Source organism: Podarcis pityusensis, assembly GCF_964106645.2.
Source record: "Podarcis pityusensis genome assembly, chromosome: 3".
In the NCBI taxonomy this organism is placed as follows: Eukaryota; Metazoa; Chordata; class Lepidosauria; order Squamata; family Lacertidae; genus Podarcis; species Podarcis pityusensis.
The window spans coordinates 10,132,196-10,152,856 of record NC_138026.1 but is presented as its reverse complement, the minus strand read 5'-3'; the positions used below and the strand labels follow the sequence as shown (position 1 = coordinate 10,152,856).

The following is a 20,661-nucleotide window of genomic DNA, read 5'->3' as shown; positions in this document are numbered from 1 at the left end:
GTTTTTAATATTCTGCTGGGAGCAGCCCAGAGTGGCCGGGAAAACCCAGCCAGGTGGGCTGGGTATTATTATTATTATTATTATTATTATTATTATTATTATTATATCACCATCATCATCATCAGGTGGATAGCATATAAAGTCAACTCAAACACTTTAGGGCTTTAGCAATTTTAAGATGTTCCAGTTGCAGGTTTTCTTAAGTAATGTTTAAACTTGTTTTTGTGTTTCTCCTGCCTATAAGGTGGTTTGGGTGTTTTTAGAAAGAAAGAAAAAGGACACCTCACTCTAAAAATAGGATTTATTTTTTTATTATTTTTTTCATTCCCTATATGTAAAAAATCCAAGCAGTATGCAGATTAAAACCTAGGAATATTAAAACTGTATCAAATTGATTCAACAGCAAGTAGAATAAAAGGAAGAGAGCAAAAGATGAAGCAGCCACCATCAGTCATATGCATGCATTTTCTAGAGAGCCCTGCTTCCATTTCAGATGAACAACATTTTTAAAAGATTCAAAAGTGGTCTTAAAATTGCTAGTGGTGACCCCCTTAGATATCCTCTTCAGATTTGAGGAAACCACTCTGATTTTACTTCTGTCCACTAGATGGCAAAGATGAACAGAATTCATAACATCTTTGACTTGGTCTTTAACCTGGGAATTATTGTGTTTTATATATTATAACAGTTCTTGGGTAATGTTTAGAAGCGAATAGCCCGGCAAGCAGAATAGTAACATTATCCTGTAAAATAGGATTGTTTGTAGCAGGCTTGCTTATACTAATTGGGTTTCTGTAACAAATCAGGCTCCTTGGAAAAAGGCCAAAGGCTTTTCATAATTGTATTGACAAGAAAATGAATATGATAAATGGTGTTCATTCAGTTGAGAAAAGATTTATAGTTTTTCCCTCTGGGCAAAGGATGAAGAGCAAATATGTGCAATAATAGAAAAATCTGTTACAAAGTTGTTATTTGATCTCTCATAAGGCTTTATTAAAATATCTCCAAATATTTTAAAGACATTTCTGGTGGTAAGGTATATAGGTTGTTCTTGAAGTATTGCGAGGGAAGGTGCATGGAACTAAAAATATCATGAATATGAAAGTCATTCATTTCTTTTAAAATATTGATATGTCAAACTGTCACTGATTCAAGTGTTATATTTTGGAAGTTGGTTTTCCTTGTATTTTCAGCAATACAGCATATTAGGTGTACAGGGTACTTTTGAATATACAGGAACAATATTTTCTAAGACCATGTGCCCTTAAGCATAAAATCAGAATGCATTCTCATTAACATAGTTTTCAGTAGTCATGTGGTTCTAACACTTACTTAATCTCAAGAAACTATACACTTTGATCATGTTATAGGACCTATTTTGTGATAATCCTGAAGAAATAGGTCCTATAACATGATCAAAGTGTGTAGTTTCTTGAGATAAGTAAATATTAGAACCACATGACTATTGAAAACTCGGTTAATGAGACTGCATTCTGATTTTAATCATTTGAATGAGTTTGTGTTAGATGCTGCTTTGAGAAGTGTAGCATAACTTTTAAAGTAAATTTGATTTTAGTGTACATTTGATTGGTTATATATTGATGTCTACAGATCAAAATTTAGTAGAGGAGGGGAAATTCAAGTCTTATCAATTTGTCCATAATTATCCATTTGTCCTAAGACTTCAGTTTCCCCCTCTTCCACAAAATGCTTGCCCGAAACTCCTGGCCAGACTTCGGGAGATAAGATTATTGTCCATAGGCACGTTATAAAGTGCAAGACATCCCTCCAGACCATGTAGACCCTACTTCTGAAAATCCAACTTCCAAGGGTTCAAACCCATAGGTTTTGGCTTCTGGTGGCGATCTTTTGCTCCATCACTTGGTAGGTTTTGCCAGCTCAGCTAAGCTGAGGCTGCCCAAAGGAGCAATCATTTTAGAATAACAATCACAACAGGTCCTACTCTGACCAATGGACATCCCATTGCCAGAAGCCTTCGTCTCTGAGCCTCCAGTACACCCAGGCCCATCACATTTGGCTTCCATGTTGACAGGTTACTACATTCACATCATGACCAACAGTGTTGCCACAAAAGCCTACATCACCAGACAGGGAGCCTGTGCTTAAAATCCCTGAAGGAGGAGGCCCTCCTGTTTGCTTAAGGAGAGAGTCATCAGGGCAGAATCAAGTAGACTGGCTCAGCTGTCAAAGTCAGGACCCTCCCTAAAACAGGAGATATTGCAGCAATCTAATATCTACTGAATGTTCAGAAACTCCATTTAAAATTATTTGTTTTTGCTAAGAACACAGAACATCCAAGTTATCAATGAAAGCGGATATTAAAAAAAAGTTGAATGAACTGTCTATGAAGTTCCTTCTGTCACTTTGGCATCCATGAAATCAAGGATGCCAGAAACCATTCTTCCTTTGGGTTTCCATCACCTAAACTTTATCTCCAAATACCTACTGCTAGAGCTCCTCAGTTTTGATTGAGCTGGCTAGCCATATCAGGATATTTGCAGAGTTTTTACAGCGGAAGTTATCAGAGCATTTTGCTCTGATGGCTTTCCATTTAGGACTAGGAGCATTGATATATTGATTGATATCCTTGTTTTTCTTCCTTTGTAGCTACATAGGGGTTTTTTATTAGTGTTGTCTGTTCTTAAACTATTCTTCCTCTAACTTTAGCATGGTTGATTCTTTCATTAAATTTGCCTCTGCTGCTCTTGGGCTGCCAGAGGTTGGACCCGTCAGCAAGATCTTTGATTCTCTAGTGATTGATATGACTACAAAACAAAATCTTCAGTTAGTGCACATTAAGATTGTCTTTTGAAGCAATTTGGCTACGTTTCAGAGATAATTTATAGCAGCTAAAGAATAGACCTCAAACCTTAGTCATGTTTTTAAAAGTAAGTTTTGAAATGAAGCTGTGTGTGATGAGCATCTTTTATTAAGAATTTTATCTTTAACTTACATTATGAAAGATACCCGTCATATCTCCCTATTCTTCAAAGAGCTATTGAGCTGTGGTATCGCGAACCAGCATGTACTACTCCTATTTTGAAGCTCATGGCTGAGATGATGCAAAACAGGTAGAATTAATCATAGGCTTGCTCAACTGTCCTGATAGTTCCCTTTAGAGATTGTAGTATGTTTTCAGACTTGGAATATACAACTACCATTGCCATGCTTTGGAATTCCTTCAAAACAAACTTTATTTTGCATTTGTGAAAATCACATCTTGAGATTCCTCTGGGGTCTTTCTCCAAAAGTTGATGTTGAAAGGTTACACCTTAAGGCCATGTTCACACAAACAATTGCAGTCCTTGAAGTTCTTGTGCAATGTTGTTGTTGTTGTTGTTTAGTCATTTAGTCGTGTCCGACTCTTCGTGACCCCATGGACCAGAGCACGCCAGGCACTCCTGTCTTCCACTGCCTCCTGCAGTTTGGTCAAACTCATGCTGGTAGCTTCGAGAACACTGTCCAACCATCTCGTCCTCTGTCGTCCCCTTCTCCTTGTGCCCTCCATCTTTCCCAACACCAGGGTCTTTTCCAGGGAGTCTTCTCTTCTCATGAGGTGGCCAAAGTATTGGAGCCTCAGCTTCAGGATCTGTCCTTCCAGTGAGCACTCAGGGCTGATTTCCTTCAGAATGGATAGGTTTGATCTTCTTGCAGTCCATGGGACTCTCAAGAGTCTCCTCCAGCACAATACAGTCCTGTGAATATTTTGCTCAGCGGTGAATCCCATTAAGTTCAATGGGACTTACTCAGACTGGGTCCTGTGCACACTGACTTGAGAATCAGCCTCATTGAACACAGTGGGACTTGCTTCTGAATAAATATGCATGGGATTGCTCTGCAACAGGGGTTGGCAAGCCTTAAGCAGCCTGAACCGCTTCACTCCCCCGGAGATCACTCCGCGGGCTGTTCCGGTGCGGAGGAGGCGTGTGTGCGCGCATGCACGGACGCTATTTTCAGCGTGGAGGAGGTGCCTGCAGCTTCCTATTGGCTGCAGGAGCTTCCCTCGGCCGATAGGAAGCCCCACCAGCGCTGCAGAAGTGAGTCCCCGAGCCGCACTGTGCTGGTTTAGTGCAGTGCACGGGGACTTGTTGAGCGGGCAGCAGCGTTCGGGTGCGGCCCGGGGGATGGTTAAATGACCCCCACGGGCCATATCCAGCCCCCAGGCCTTAGGTTGCCGACCTCTGCTCTACAAGTTGATCATTGTCTGACAAATCACTGCTGACAAATAGGTAGAAGGGGTAGGATTTGAGGGCCAGCCGGGCCCCCAGACATTTAGTTTTCATTTTTTAGAAAGAAAGAGCAAGTCAGTTGGACATTCGAGTACAAAACTCAGCTTTTGCACTCAGCAAGCAGCACCATTGCTAAGGACGCTTAATGCTAAGCGACCAGAGGAAGGGATGTCGACAACCCCCACCTGAGATTTAGAAGGGCCCCCTTCCATTATGGGGGGGGGGGGACCACCTCAAGTAGGATGGAGGAGGATACTGGGGAATGTTTCTTAAAGCACTTAATTTGTGTCCGCATCATTTCACTCCCCAAGTGCCACTTGTACAGAGAAAATCATAGATGGTTGGCTCATGCAACCACTTCTAGTTTGCTTGTCATCACTGGGCTGCTATTTATATATACTGCATTTAATATACTGTAAACATCATTACCCTGGCCTGAGCTGTGTGTGTTTTTAGGACCCACCCAATTCCTATGGCTATGAACTGTTTTTAACTGTTATTAACACTTAATTTTAAAGTGTTGTAACCTGCCCCGGGACCTGTTGGTAAAGGGCATGTAATGTAATAATGATTACGATGATCCAAAATATAAACTACAAAATGAATCAACAAATACAACCAAATAATAATTAAACACCTTACAGCTGTAACAAGTTAATATTCCTATGGACTATACTATAACACAAACATATGTTTATCAATTTCTGCAAAATGTTTTGTATGCATATGTTTTGCTGAGAGTTGTGAAACTGCACAAATTTGTTGCTTGTTCTATATTTGGAGCTTGATCTTTCATCCAGGAGCTCAGGGCTGTGTCCATTGTCTTCCCCTTTCCCCTTTTACCTTCACAACAGCCTTGTGAGGTGGGCTAAGCTAAGAGTTGGACAATCTTAACATCCATTTATCTATATCACACGTCTCTAAGATTAGTAATGCTGAGACATTAGAGGAGAGAGTTTTTGGAGACATGTTTACAAATACTGACAGTGCAAAGAGGTGCTAGTAGATTAAATCTTCAAAGGAGGAAACTCATTGAACTATTTTGCATATTCATGGTATTCATCTACCTATTGGTATGCAGAAAGCCTGTATTGTTCCCTTTAGAGAACATCATCAGGGATGGGTTTGCTTTTTCTGGAGTTGTGTATTGAATTAGGTTTTACAGGTTAAAATGCATAATACAATACACTTTGACATGGTGAAAATATGTTACAGGGTATCAAATTGTGCATTATGATAGGATGAGGGTTTGCTTCAGTTTCTTCCATCTGCCAGATGTTACCATTTTCTACAGTGTATGTAATACACACATTTTGTAAAGCATTTCGGTGCCATACAAAATTGCAGCTCCTTGTAGAGAACTGAAAATCTGATAGGTCTCTCTGGTATCCACAAAGCTTTGCTATGTCTATACAAATGAATGGAACATTTTGCTCCATTCCTTCATTATTTTAATTATTACTTAATTTAATTTAATCTAGCATTTCACAAAAATAGCACTGACGCTATTTACAAAAGTTCAGTAGATGCAATAAATGAAAAAATAACTATAACAACAATTTAAACCACCAATAAATACCTAAAAGATGTCACTCATATGGAACAAGAAGAAATATCCGCAACATGTGTAGAAGGAAGCATGGGATCATGCTTCATCCTTCTCAGAGCCTGTGAGATAAATCTATTTCCACCTCAGCACCTTCATAATGGCTTTCCACATATTTTGAAACTAATCCTTTCATTCCATACAGGAGAATGTAGTGAATATGCACCTTTCACTTAAAGGAGTGGGGTGTTGTGGTAGATCCTCTTGTGAAAATCACTGAGGAGAGTTATACTTACCTGACTCACAACAGAATATGAGGCAAGAGCAATTGTGCTCCCCTTAACAGTTTTCTTCATTTCAGACCTTTCTCTGAGCCAGTAGTAAATGATATTGGTAGTGGTTTAACATTTCTGGAGAACATCTGCACCTGCTTCTGAAATGTTGACCCCTGAGAGGATTACTTACCACACATCTAAAGCAGCATTTTGCTGGGCTAGAGACAGGTTCATAACAGAGCATTTCTTTCTTCCTACAACCCCAAATTTGAAAGAAGAAAAGCTGGACAGGAATAACCCAGCTTCAGTTGCCTATATGTTCTGGTAACCTCTAGGTTAGGTTACTGCAATGTGTTATACACGAGGCTGCCTTGGAAGTCACATTGAAAACTGCAGCTGGTGTAGAATTCAAATACTGAATTCAAAGTGCTGTTTTTTGTTTTTTTAAAAAAAATACTTTTATATATTTAAACAAGAACATATACTTCAGTAACATTAAAATGTCTGGCCCACCAAAGCAACAGAAAGCTTCAGGGGTTTCCAACTTATAAAAAATGTTTTTCTATTAAAATGGCCACTGTGTTTAATTAGCACTATGTATTAGTTCCTTCCTCTTCTCTTCACAACTGTCTTTGCATTTTGATTCAGATGCGTCAGTTGTTCCTGCTTACAGAAAATCCGTGCAATAAGCAGTTAAATTCTTAAATTAAAAATTAAAAAAACAGTTTTCTGTGGCTACTTAACATGCTCAGTCCCCATTGGACTGTTTTGGGGTACATCTCCCCACTAAGTCTCTCTGTGTTTTCTTTCCTACTTCGGCAAGTCTTGGGGGTTCTCCTGAGCCTACCTCCCTCTGGTTTCTCAGCACCCCTGATTTAGCTGTTTGACCACCATAACTCAGTACCTGAGTTCACTGTTATAGCATGTATGATTAATGTTTGTTTTATTGGGTTATTTGAAGCAATGTTGCTACTTTCCCCCCAGATCACAGCGTTTAAATTTTGATGTGTCTTCTCCTAACGGAATTCTCCTCTTCAGAGAGGCCAGTAAGATGATTTGCACTTACGGTGAGCAACTGTTGATGCTTTGTTTTATGTATATCACCTTGCCTTTTTAGAAACAAAGGAGTTTCTCATTCTCATTAAGCAAGATTTAGCTTCCAAATACGTTGATATTTCCAAGTCCTACTGTGAGAGATGATGAGTTTAGACTGTTTCTGGACAGCAGGTTGCTTTGTATACACTAACCTTAGGGACAGATTCCCACAGGGCAGCCTCCATCCCTCTAGTACTGCACTTGTGTGATCTTGATCTTTTGCCTATCAGGCTAGAAGCAAAATAAGGCAATTTGAAAAATAAGCTAGTAGCTCCTGTATACTTGGAAATTCCCTACGTTCAAAGAAGTATATCAGTTCGTTTATGTGTTTTTTTTAAAGTTAAACAAAATCAAAACAACCCCACAAGAACCTGTGAACTTACATAGCCTGTTGAATGTTGAGGACAGTTGAGACCCAGTAAGTTGAGGGTGTCAGTTGGAAGTGGGAGGGAGGGAGGAAAGAAAGAAAGAAAGAAAGAAAGAAAGAAAGAAAGAAAGAAAGAAAGGGAATGGCCTTCTCAAGCCCCTAAATAGCAAAGTATCAGTGTTCAGAGATGCATGCAGAAATTTCCAAACTGCTTCCCTGGGATCTCCAGGTAGGACTGAAACAGCTCCTTTTTGTCATGCTGGAAAGCCATTGCCTATTGATCATCATCATCATTTCATCATTTTTAATTTGTATACCGTCTTTCTATCTTACGATACTCAAGGCGGTTTACAAGCTGAAGAAACAAAAAATGTACATCTTATAACAATCTAATGCAATACAAAAATGTGATAATAAAACATAACTTTAAAATAGGTAACCTATATCAAAAAAGTAACATTCAACGATCACTAGAATAGTATTAAATAATAATGATAACATATAAAAGTTAAACAGAAATCCGCTCAGCAGTTATAATAAATTTCTAAACTATAATCAATAAAAGAACGGCAAGACACAGTACATAAAATAATACAATACAAATTAAGAAGCAGAGATTAGAGGGTGGGGCAAGGCAGGTGGAAAGAGGTCTTGCCTGATGGAGTCTCTCCCCTCACTCTCTGCTATATTTGCACTCCTCTGTTATCACGCTGTTGACAAAGGGCACATGTCTGAGTGGAATCCAGGTAACCAGTTAAGCACTAAGTGGTCCATCATTGTACCACCCCTGCAGTACACCAGACTTGGCCTTCAGTTGTGTTCCATGATAACGTAGGCTAATCAAAAACTGTGTGTATAGGTATAATAGATTCAGATGTGCTAAGTATCAGAAAGTGAGACGTAATTGTTCTAGATCCTAATATATGTATTGTTCTAGTGTTTGTGAATGGAGCCCCTTGTATTTTTAGCAGCTCTTGCTACCTCGCCGTTACGAAAGACTGACAGAAAAAGTAATATTTTCAATATGCTGTTTTTTATTTATCTACATTCTGTCATGATATACTTTGATGTAAGTTTTTAATTTTGCTGGAGCTTTCAGCTGTTCTAGCAGTTACCGTTCGGGGTCAGATTCAAGGTTAGCCACAGTAGCACAGAACAATTTCCTGTTCTCATAGCCCAGGTAACATTTGGATGTGGATTACATTTACCACATTTTCCAGTAGCCAGGGACATTATTTCTAATGAGCTTTAAATTGCTTCTAGAACATCTATTGTGGAAAGCTTAGTGTTGTAATCCATTCCGCCCTAGCAACATAATAAAATAATGCCTCTTAAAAAAAAGTTAAATTGTTCTTTGCTGTGTTATAAATATTATTTTTAATAGATTGCCCATTTTAATAATGGACTATATTTTTTGCCCCGTTAACAACTCTTGTTCCTTTATACTGAGCACTCCTGGTATTTACATTCTGTAGCTATATGTATTGGCAGTTTTAGCATCTGATAAACTCGTGTAGTTTAACATCACACAATATTCTCTTATTTTAGTGATACTTGCAGCATGTCAATCTGATTTAAAGAATGCCTCAGTCCTGTTACTCTAAGAATCCATACTCTACTGGTGCATCCTGCAATTGTGTGAAGCATGCTGTTCAAATAAAATTAGTTTCATTTTGAAATAGGGGTGGTGATTTTCTTACTTCACTTTTAATTTTTAAGCCCTTTTTCTGTTGAATAGTCACTATTGACTAACCTATTGCTAAGTCCGCTTCTGTAACTTGAAACTGCAACCTGTTGAATATGCCCTTTCCATCCCACCCTTACTTCCCCTCCCCTAACAACAAGGTTGTAGAGGTGCTGCAAGTAAACCACAAGGTTTGTGCCAGCTGCCTCATTAATAGGAAATTATCCTGCCAACCTAGCAGTTTGAAAGCACGTCAAAGTGCAAGTAGATAAATAGGTACCACTCCGGCAGGAAGGTAAACGGCGTTTCCGTGCGCTGCTCTGATTCGCCAGAAGCAGCTTAGTCACGCTGGCCACATGACCCGGAAGCTGTACGCCGGCTCCCTTGACCAATAAAGTGAGATGAGCGCCACAACCCCAGAGTCGGTCACGACTGGACCTAATGGTCAGGGGTCCCTTTACCTTTATCTTTATCCCAATAGTACAAGCTTACCCGGCCTGGTATCCTCCAGATGTTTTGACTACAACTTCCATCAGCTCCAACCAGCTTTGCCAGTGGTCAGGGATTGTGGGAGTTGGAGTCCAAAACATATGGAGGTTGATGGTTGGGGAAGACTGAAACAATGGATGGTGGGTGTGCTTGACCCCTGTCCATCATTCCATGTCTTCCAAAAAAATGAGAACAATATCAAAGATAGCACTGGAATCATGTAATCAAAGTGAAATTTAAACACCAGCAAGCAAGTAAACAGGTAAGAAGGTGATTGCATGTTGCACTCTTATCATCACAAGCTTTTAGTAGCTCTGTTATTAGATCAGAAGGGGTGTAGCATATAGAACAGAACTCCAGATAGATAGCATCATTCATCAAAAGCATCCTGGAAATAAGCCTATATTTTCCCCAGTGTGTGTGGTGGTCAGGACTCTCAGGGAATGCACAGTTTGGAAATGAGTGGTGCATTGAAGCAGCTCATTGTTCTGTTTGCTGCCTGCTTATTATCCAGCTTCTTAGCTGCCACTTTCAATGTGCCCTTGATCAATTTGAGATTCTTGTCATTCTCAGAGCACGTGTGTCCTAAAATCCCCCCACAGATACTCTCTAGCTTCCTTTAAAAGTTGGCTTAAAAATAATTTGTGAAGTATTGGAGATCTTTTGGGGAGGGTGGAGACTTGGCAACATTATACTTTGTGAAAAATTAGAATACCATATTTACACGAATCTAGTGCACCATCGAATCTAATGCACACCTCAGTTTTCAAAACCTTAGAACCAAAAGTCTGCTGTGGCATCAAATCTAATGCACACCCTAAGTTTCATGATGTAATTTGGCCAAAAAAGGTGTGCATTACATTCAAGTAAATACAGTATTGCTCTCTGTCCAGTTAGAATTAGGGGTTAGAGGTGGCTGTGTGTAGGGCTGTGAATAGGAGCCCTCTGCAACTACAGGAAGGAGAATTCTGGACCAGTCAACCGGGGTGGAGGTGCTAGCCAGCTTGATCCCCTCACAAGTGTTCATGTGAATCCCCTTACTGTGTAGAATATGCATGGCCAAACTTGGCCCTCCAGCTGTTTTGGGACTACAACTCCCATCATCCCTAGCTAACAGGACCAGTGGCCTGACTAAGCCGCTTCTGGCAAACCAGAGCAGTGCACGGAAACGCCGTTTACCTTCCCGCCGGAGCGCTACCTATTTATCTACTTGCACTTTGTGCTTTTGAACTGCTAGGTTGGCAGGAGCAGGGACCGAGCAATGGGAGCTCACCCCGTCGCGGGGATTCGAACCGCCAGCCTTCTGATCAGCAAGCCCTAGGCTCTGTGGTTTAACCCACAGCGCCACCCGCAACAATAGTTTCCCCTAAAAGTGATACTTCCCAGGTAGTCTGTGATGTAAAAGTTTTAATCCAGAGTTTTTCCTCGGATCTTAGCTCATTTTGCTCTTGATTATCCTGTTACCCATTTTAGAACTGTTCTCAGTAACTGGTCAGTATCTTCTTTCAAGGCTATTCTTTACAACTATCCTTGAACAGATACCAATCTCAAGTCAAATACCTTTACAGGCCTCATATGCTAGTATTTCCACAAGTCAGGCAAGTCATGAAATGGAGTTTAGATCGCCAGCAGAGCCAGCGTGATGTGTTTTTCTGGGGTACAGCAGGAGCCATACTCACTGTAGGTGTTGGCCAATGGAGCTGTGAAGTCAGTGCAATTTTCACTGCTCCGGGGACTTGGAAGTTGATGTAGAGATGAAGAAGCACATCAGTAGACTCGAGCTAAAAAGTATTCATCACTATATTCCCTTCAGCCCAGCAGCTTGATGTGCAGTATTTCTCCCCTTTTTTTGCAATATCTCAAGGGCCATTGACAGGTGTCTTATCTCTTTATCATAGGTAGCACCTTTACAAAGCCCTGTGAATTGTTCAGCAGATCTCAAAATAGCCATTGTCTCAAACTAAGCATGCCAAATAATTGCATTACTAGAATAAGGGGGAAGAATACTGAAGCTTTAAAAGCACTAATTCATTCTTATGGCCTGGTAAAAGTAAACCACCTGTTTATGCTCTGTGTGTAATGTTCGTATATAAACAACCCTGTATTTTAGAATGACCATTTATTTTAGAATATGCAAGCTCTAGAACTTGGTATCTCACTATAAAGAACCACGGTCAGGTTGGTACTCCTGCCTTATTATGTTATTATGGACCTTCTGTTTAAATATATTGTTGCGATTCCTTTAAAATGCTACTATTCTAGAATATAAATGTTATGGGGTGTTCAGTAATAATAAACACCAAGCGAAATGAAAACGTTAAGCGACACAGTTTTCAGTTTTTTCAGTTACTTATGTCAATTCCTCTCTTTATCCCTTATTTCCCCCCCCCCCCCTTCCTTGCAAACAGGTAATCAGATCCTGTCCCTTGGGACTCTGTCGAAAGATCAAGTTTATCCATTGAAACTCAAGGGTATCTCCATCTGTTATTCTGCACTCAAATCTGCCTTGTGTGGAAATTATGTCAGCTTTGGCGTCTTCAAGTTGTATGGGGACAACCACTTTGACAATGTACTTCAGGCCTTTGTCAAAATGCTGCTCTCAGTATCCCACAGTGACTTGCTAGTAAGCAATTATTCGTCTTGGGAGTCTTTATGCAAAATATGAAATCACCACCACAGGCTTAAAATGGAGAGAGAGGGGGATCTAGAACAACTCAAAGGCAATTCTTTTTAATCTCAGCTACCTGCATTTATTTGCATTCTTAGAGTCAAAATATACCATTAGTATTTCCAATGATAAGTATTCACTTCAAAATATTTAAAATGCATCATAAGGATAAGAGGATATTGGTCAAATTATCTTCTGTGTCTAATACCTCTCCTGAATGGCAGTAGAATTGTTTTCCACATTGTTCTAATTTAGCTTAGCTGCCATAATGCCTTTTTGGTAACAGTGCACACCAACAACCTTCCTTTATGAAATTTGGGGCATATTTTTTCTGAAATATTAGTCTTCTGACAGCTATTCATATGGGTTTAATGGCAACGATACTAACAGTCCACTACTTGGCATACGGGAAAGAGAAATTCTGCCATTGTCAAAACTGTAGTATTGAACCAAGTTGTTTGTTCTTTCAGTACTAGATAAACTGGGCCTTAGCTATTTTAAATTGCCTTTTATTGGTTTATACAACTCACCTTGTAGAAAAACATTCATGGTTGTGGAAGAATGAAGTCAAGCATATAAATCCAGACTCTCTCATTATAATGGCTAACCTATAAATAGTTTTATGCAGAAGCAATTTTTAATTGTACTGTAGATTAAAGATACGTATTGATTGTATAAGCAGTCGAGTCAAGCAGGGAATAAAAGACCCCTTTTTCCCTGCAAAAAAGAAGAAAAAAATTAGTGGGGAGACCTGCTGACTTTCACTACTTGCCAAAATATTCCCAAAGAAAGTTTGAGTTAATACATGAGGCCTAGACTCAAGTGTAGTTGTGAGTCTTCAGCAGCTACAACTGATGTGCATATGCTAGACGTGTACCAGATAGGATGGAAGGGCCAGTCGAGTTCCCCTTCCAGTAAAATCCCCACATACTGTGATCAGAGATGACCATGGTCTAAAAGCAGCATGTGTGTGGTGGTGGTGGGGAATATTGAATTTATATTTCTGTAAAACTGAAAAATAAAATTTATAAAAGCATGACATAGTGCAGCATTTTCAACAGTGGAATATGTGGAAGAGCCAATAGATGGTAGAATGCCACAGGAGCAGTTTTTTTGTGAGCAGTTAATGTACTGTGATTATTATTATTATTATTATTTTTAAAAAAGCAGCAATAGGAGAGTTGTATATTTCTGCCTCAAAACGCATGCCCCCAAATGATTAAGCTATTTTCAGAGTTTGAAGGCTAAAATCTGGTGCATATCCAGCCCAGGACACTGATTTCAGTAAGAGCCTGGAAATAGACTATTTTCAATTTTAGGATTAAAATCCAGGGCATGATACTCTTAGATGACAACAAGGAACAAACAAAGCCACGCCTGGAACAGAATGTTGTTTGGGCTGTGTGGATGTTCTGTTGCTCCTTCATGCTGTCCCCAATAACAGCTAGGAACATATCTGTGTTTGCAGAATGGAAGCAAGATTTGCTAATGTTTTTAAAAGTTAGGGTAGCAACTGGTAAATTCTTAGGTGTTATGGCTGTTGCTTTGTTGCTCAGAAGTAATGGTGCATATTTTCACTCCCTTTCCACCCACAGAGTATGCCTACATGTGCGTAAATGCACACAATTATCTCTCCTCTCTCCAGTAGGGAAGTCAACATATAGACAGAATTGTGTGTTCTATACTTTGAATATTGGCCTTAGTTAGCGGGGAAATCTTTAGTGTTTGTGCAGCTCCTTTCCATACTTAACAGAACGAAGTGTGCAAAATGATCTGATCTATGAATAAGCTGGCTGCATTTGCATAATTAATACAAGTTTCAAAATGCAGATTACTTTGGCATCAGTTTGGTGGTCTACAGAACAGACTAAATACAGCCCAGGGTATATCTTATACTGGGTTTGTTTCCAGTGTAAAATTGATTTAATGCAGTAGATAATCCAGAATGCCTTGAAGTTACTTTGCAGGTATCTTAATGCAATAAATGTTAATAATCCACATGGAGTAACTTTTCATCTGTTCTCTTTCTCTCGGTCTCTCCCTTCCCCCAACCCTAGCAATATCGAAAACTAAGCCAGTCTTATTATCCACTCTTGGAATGTCTCACCCAGGACCACATGAGTTTTATCACCAGTTTAGAGCCTCATGTACTAATGTATATATTTACTTCAATATCTGAAGGACTTACTGCACTGGGTAAGTACACCATGCAACTCAGCTAAGGAAGGGTGTAAAAACTACTGTGCAGCAGTCAAAAGCAATATGGTGTAGCTTCCAGAGAATTTAATTTTGTTGCTGTGACTCCAATGTTGCACAGTATTATTATTTTTATATAAAATGGTTATTTTGTGGGGAAATTAACAGTTCTGGTCCTCAAGCAGTCATGGGTATAGACATCAGCTCATGGACGTCAGTGACATAATTCCCAGTGAATTTAATGACAGATAAATACGCATATTGCTGCCATTCGTTAAGAACTTTTGATGCTGAATCATGGTCGATACACACTCATTTAAATTCAACTTTTGTCCCTTTCTTCAGTGTTGCTCCAAACAATTTTTTTTAATGCATAATTTGCTCTCCTCACAGAACATTCTAACCAGGCATAGTTTCTCTATCTCATTCAACCTTACAAACAAGCCTGTCACCAATATTTTCTTTTTGCAGAGGGAAATGAATCAAGCAATAGTAGTTCCCTTGACTTCATTGGTGGGCTGGAATTTGAACTCAAGCTTCCTGGTCCAAGTGCATAAAATTGCTTCATAATTAAACTTCCTATGAAACTGGATAATGTTTTCTGTTCCTAAAGCAGAGTTGGGTGTTTGTAAGGATGGCGGATGTTAGTAGGGATGTCAGAATACTGGAAATTCAACTGTCTCTCAGTTTGATGGATTGATAGATGGAGTTTAATTGTATGGTGCTTTTCTGCAATGAGCTGTGGCCAAAGCACCGCACAACAGACATTCAAAGCATTATTTTCCTTTTCAAAGCACCCTTCACGGCCTAGGACCCTCGTACCTACAGGACCGCCTCTCCTGGTATGTCCCAAGGAGAGCCTCAAGGTCCATAAATAGCAACACCCTAGTGGTCCCGGGCCCTAAGGAAGTTAGATTAGCTTCAACCAGAGTCAGGGCCTTCTCAACACTGGCTCCGGCCTGGTGGAACGCTCTATCTCATGAGACCAGCGCCCTGTGGGATCTGATTTCTTTCTGCAGGGCCTGTAAGACAGAGTTGTTCCGCCTGGCCTTTGGCTTGGAGCCAATTTGATTCCCTCCCCCTCTTTCTTTTTTCTTTTTCCTTTTTCCTTTCTCCTCCTGTGATGAGGCTGCATTTTAATATTTTAATGTTTCAATATTTTAATTGTTGTATTTTAATCTTGTTTTTAAGTTGTATTCATTCAACTTGTTTTTATTATTTCTTGTTAGCTGCCCGGAGCCCGGCCTTGGCTGGGGAGGGCGGGGTATAAATAAAAATTATTATTATTATTATTATTATTATACAAATGCAAACACACGAAATACAGGGCATGTCGGTAAATTCACAAATGTAACACCGACCAACTCATAAGCACTCTTTTTGAAAACTGCAGCCATGATTTTGACATGCACAAGCAGTGGGTAAATGTCACCCAACAGTTAAATACAAAACTAGGCCTTGGATGTGCTAACATCAGACCATTAGAGTAAGCAACCTATATCCTGTGCTTAGTAGAACAGAAGAGCATCTGCTAAGACGTATTTGTTTGCTTGTTTAAAGTGTTAGCCCTTTCCGCCTTGTGTCATTGAAGTGCTTGGCATATATTGCGGATTAAACAGTAGAGCAAAAGATGTGAAAAGCCACATCTCAAAACTTTTTTGTTTTATACAAGTATCCTGAATGGAAGTACTGTGTGCATCATAGTTCCACACTTTACAGTATATTCGATACTCTGCAATAATATTTATTCCTTTGGTATGCCTTGGTTGTAAATCATGTGTAATGGAAGCCCTCATATAGACTTCACAGTAAAGATAAACACTTTCAAGAGCCCTTTTCTAAAGTGTTTGCCTGGCTTTTCCACATCCGACTGAAACCTTTTAATGTATCTTGTATGATGTTCTCCCTAATCGCCATGTAAAGCTTTTCTAATTTTTCTGTGATTGATAACATACTGCTATTCATTAACTAAAATGAAAGCATGGCATTTTTTTGGTGTCCTGCCATTTTAATTGGATGTTAAATAGATTTGTTTACTTTCAAACTCCCTTAAAAGAGATCATTTAGGTATGGTGTAAAAGAACCTAGTCCAGGAACATAGCAAGCATTGCACTTGTACCTCTTCCTGCTATCTTCATCTTAAACGAAATAAAGCTCTTAGATTATGGTCTGTTCAGTAATGCTGTCAAGTGTTGAAAATAGTTCTTCCATCTATGCTTATTCATAAAATGTGAGAGCCAAATGGGCCTTTTCGAGTAACAATAAATAGCAGCAGCACCTTGGTGCTAATGTAATAGGAAGTTGGCTTGAATACAGATGTCATATTCCCTTTTCTCATTAGCCAAGTTGCCTACCAGATGTTTCATGGTATCACTGCTGCAGACACATCCCCTCTCTCTCTTTGTTTACCAGATCAACAATTGTCACTCCTCCTCCTTTCCTTTTAACTTGCCTGCCTGCTGTTTGTCTGTCTGCCTTGAGTAAAATGCAATAAGGACTGCATTCGCGTTCAACAAATGACTCTGCTTGTCCATTAAAATCAGCGTGGGGGTCTTGCATCACATCCTCCTCTGTTACACTCTTACAATAAGAAGAAAAATGAGTGCCACAAGCATCTTTGATATACAGTTATGGGAAAATATAAGTAGCTCTTAATACTTAAATTGCATCCTCGTGAGCAGATGAGAGGGTAGACCTCTCCACTGTGCTGCTAAGATCACTTACAGAGGAATATAAAATATCTACTTGTACAGTATCAGCATGTTTAGAACAGCTACTGGTTTCTAAATGGATGTTAGTGATTTACTTTGTGTTATTCAATTTTAAAACAAATAGAGTCAAAGCACTGGTTTAAAAGTACTGCAAAACTCGCTTATGAAATATGCATTTCCAAATACATTTCTTAAAGTGTTCATTACTTCCATATGCAGCTACAAGGCCAGAAGCCTTTAGAAGTGAAAACATAATGGGCCTGATCCTACACTGTTCACAGAAGCCGCCCTCATCCCCTTCGTTATTCAGCAGCTACTAAATACCTAGGGCTGAATTTGTGTTCAGTTATTACCTTTATACAGTCTAATCAGGAGGGCTAAAAACCTGGTAGTTGATTTCACTCAAACCTTTGTACTGCGTAGCCGATTTTAGGCCAGGCAATATCTTTTTCTTTACTAAACATTGTTTGAAGAATCTTGTCCTCTTCTTTTTAAAACACACGTTTCTTTGTGAGCCGAGTTTTTGTTTTTCAGTAAGGGAACCACTATTCCATTCAAATAAGGAAAGGGCTAACATTTTATTTTTATTTTTTTAGGCCCACCTGCACTCTACCTAGAAGATTTAGAAATCTTACATCCCTTTTTGCCTTTCTAATAATAACAAACAAACTTAGTTTGAACAGTACCCTCCCCCTGATCTTATTCTTGCACATTTCAGGGAGAAAGAATGGGCCTCCCCACCCATCTACATGCCCGTTTTACTATATGTTTGTATGAATATGTAGCATTTCAGAATGGCATGCATGCCTAACATCCAGTGCACATAGACCAGAACAGCACACTAGATATCTCAGGAAATGCCTGGAAGCTTTCTGCATTATTTCAGCCTATCCACATTGGATATTTCTTATGCGTGTCTTATTGAAGTGTTATGCCTACATGTGGACATTGAGTGGCTTCAGAAGCTGAACTTGTGGGCCAGATGGGTGGGTAGGGAAGGCATAGGAGTAGCCAGGATTTTTGTTAGGTGGGGGAGACAGAACCTCAGATTTGTATTGATTTTTATTTATTTAGGGGGCAGCTGCCTCCCCTTCACTACGCCCATGAGGGAAGGTATGCTCTTTTCCCATCCTGTCCACCCAAAACATAGGAGAAAGATTGGGGGGAAATATCTGAACCAGGATCGTGCAGTTGCTTTCCTTGGGTGGTCAACATAGTAGATTAATTCTGCACCTTGCAAACAATTACTTCATATATCTTGATGGCTGGAATTATGTTCTTGGTCATATCTCTCAGACCTTTGGTTTGAATAATGACTTTAGTTCACTGCAAAGCAACAGTCAGGTTCTCAATTGAGAATTTTCCTCCTTCCGCTTCTGTGTCACAATCAATACTGCCCTTGGAAAAGATGATATCAAAAATAGAATTACAAGGGGAAATGGTGGAGTAGATGAGAAATCAGCTTTCCTCCACCCGAAATGGGTAGGGTAGTCACTGGTCATCTACATACATCTTTCAAATTCTACTTTTCACAACCTGTTCAAATGATCCCAATGTCAGAAGTGAAAAGCCAGTCATCCCCCCATGACCCACATTGAAGCTTGTTTGTTTTGTCCCAAAGTACTCAGTACCACTGCATAGTCCCACTCTACATTGGTCCTGCCTTGAGTACCACGTCAGCAAAAATCCCAAGGACCAGACAGAGAAGCCCAGAGGGCCTGAAGTTGCCCGCCCTGTTATAGGGGGCCTAGTTTTCATCAGCTGAACGCCATAATCATCACAATTATAACAAATAAAGGCTTGACATATCTCGCTTTGTATGTCACGAGTCCATCTCATATATTAGTTTCACCTTTTAAGTTGAATTACTGAAATAAATGAACTTTTTCACGATAGTCTAATTTCTTGAGTTTCACCTGTATATCAAGTAGCCCTGAGATCACAAGTCATCGTAATACCTGCCATTGCACTACGGAGTTCAGACTGCCATGCCTTGGGAGAAGGAATTGCTTGGTTCTGCATTTTCTCCCGTTTTGGAATTTAAAATATCTTGATCTTAAGTGTCAGGGAACTGCCATCAGTGCAGGAGGGAGAGAGCAAAAGCCAAATGGATTATAGAGAGCCTCCAGGGATTGTGGGAAGTAGCTCCTCTTCAACGGAGGAGAGTAAACGCGGCTCCAGTGGAGAGGAGGTGCAGGAGTCGGAAGTGGCGAGGCGGTCCCAGGACTCCTTGCCTGGGAGAAGCGGGGAGGGAAGGGGTCCTCTGCTGCCCACGCCCTCTTTGCGCAGAAAGCATTCGCGCAGAGAGGGGAGGCGCAGATTGGGCGTCAAGAAGCTGCTTTGCTGGGGAAAGTTTAAGAACCGCCCACTCACGGATTCTGCCAGCGATTGAGTCAGCCACAGGAGAGTGGCGCTCCGGACAGATAAAGTTTATTTTGGCAGCAAAGCCAAGACTTCACAGCCAAGTAGGGAGATATTTGCCTGCTTGCTCCCGAGCAACCCCCTTGGAAACACAACATTAAGCTTTGATCCTGCACTTACTGTAGTGAATTCTGTATGACTTGATGTGTAAGGATGTCTAATTTATCTGTGTTAGATTCAGTACTTACATGCTGGTGAGATGATAAAATGAGATAACCATGTATGACAACCTCAGCAGCATGGTGAATGGATGGGGCATTATTATGAGAGATGGATAATAGACAGATTGGGTAGATTCTACAAATAAAGAAACTCTCTGGGAAAGAGATACGAAAGTTCACCTCCATTTGAAGCCAGTAGAAATGGGGATTATCAGAAATTCACAGGAATGTTTCATACTTGGTAAGATTAAGAGAGTCTTGAGACTAATTGTGGCTATATTGTCTGCAAAATCCTTTCTAAGACCTCAGGAGAACTTAGCTTAGGAAAAAATATATTGCAATGATGTTCAAATACAAGTAAACTTGAAAACAACGTTTATGAAGCAGAACTGGCACAGATCAACAATCTGGCGTCTAGAGAGAAGTTCTCAAATGCTCACTGCAATATTGGCAGGTTTCCACTCATCACAGTTTAGGGGGATACACTTAATTGAGTCTATCATACACATTCTCTTTCTCTTCCAAATGAATATTTTAACAATTTAATTCGTGCACCCATCCAAAAGCTAGGCAATCAAAACCAATTCCATGGTGACCTAGATTTGCAACCCTTAGAGTCAATTGTCCTCACTTGGGAGCAGGTTGAATCCCCAAATGCTGGCAATCTCCTATGAATGTGATTGTTTCTTATACCAGCCTCCGTTCCATTTTCTCCTTCTTTGAACAAAAAGGGAGACAAATTATCTGCAGTAGCTTAAAGCGTGACTGCCGTTAGAACTGAAACAGAAGCTGCACTTG

At 39.9% G+C, this 20,661-nt stretch overlaps 1 protein-coding gene across 3 annotated transcripts in view; it reads left to right on the top strand.

Moving 5' to 3' along the window:
* The window catches only part of RANBP17 (RAN binding protein 17), a 183,961-nt gene that overhangs the window by 133,786 nt on the left and 29,514 nt on the right, over positions 1–20,661 (top strand). For all 3 annotated transcript variants that reach the window (XM_080999002.1, XM_080999001.1, XM_080999000.1), the window contains 4 exons: positions 2,985–3,092; positions 7,056–7,138; positions 12,115–12,329; positions 14,432–14,570. In XM_080999002.1, coding sequence (XP_080855128.1) covers positions 2,985–3,092; positions 7,056–7,138; positions 12,115–12,329; positions 14,432–14,570 — 545 coding nt within the window. The remainder of the gene's footprint in view (positions 1–2,984; positions 3,093–7,055; positions 7,139–12,114; positions 12,330–14,431; positions 14,571–20,661) is intronic.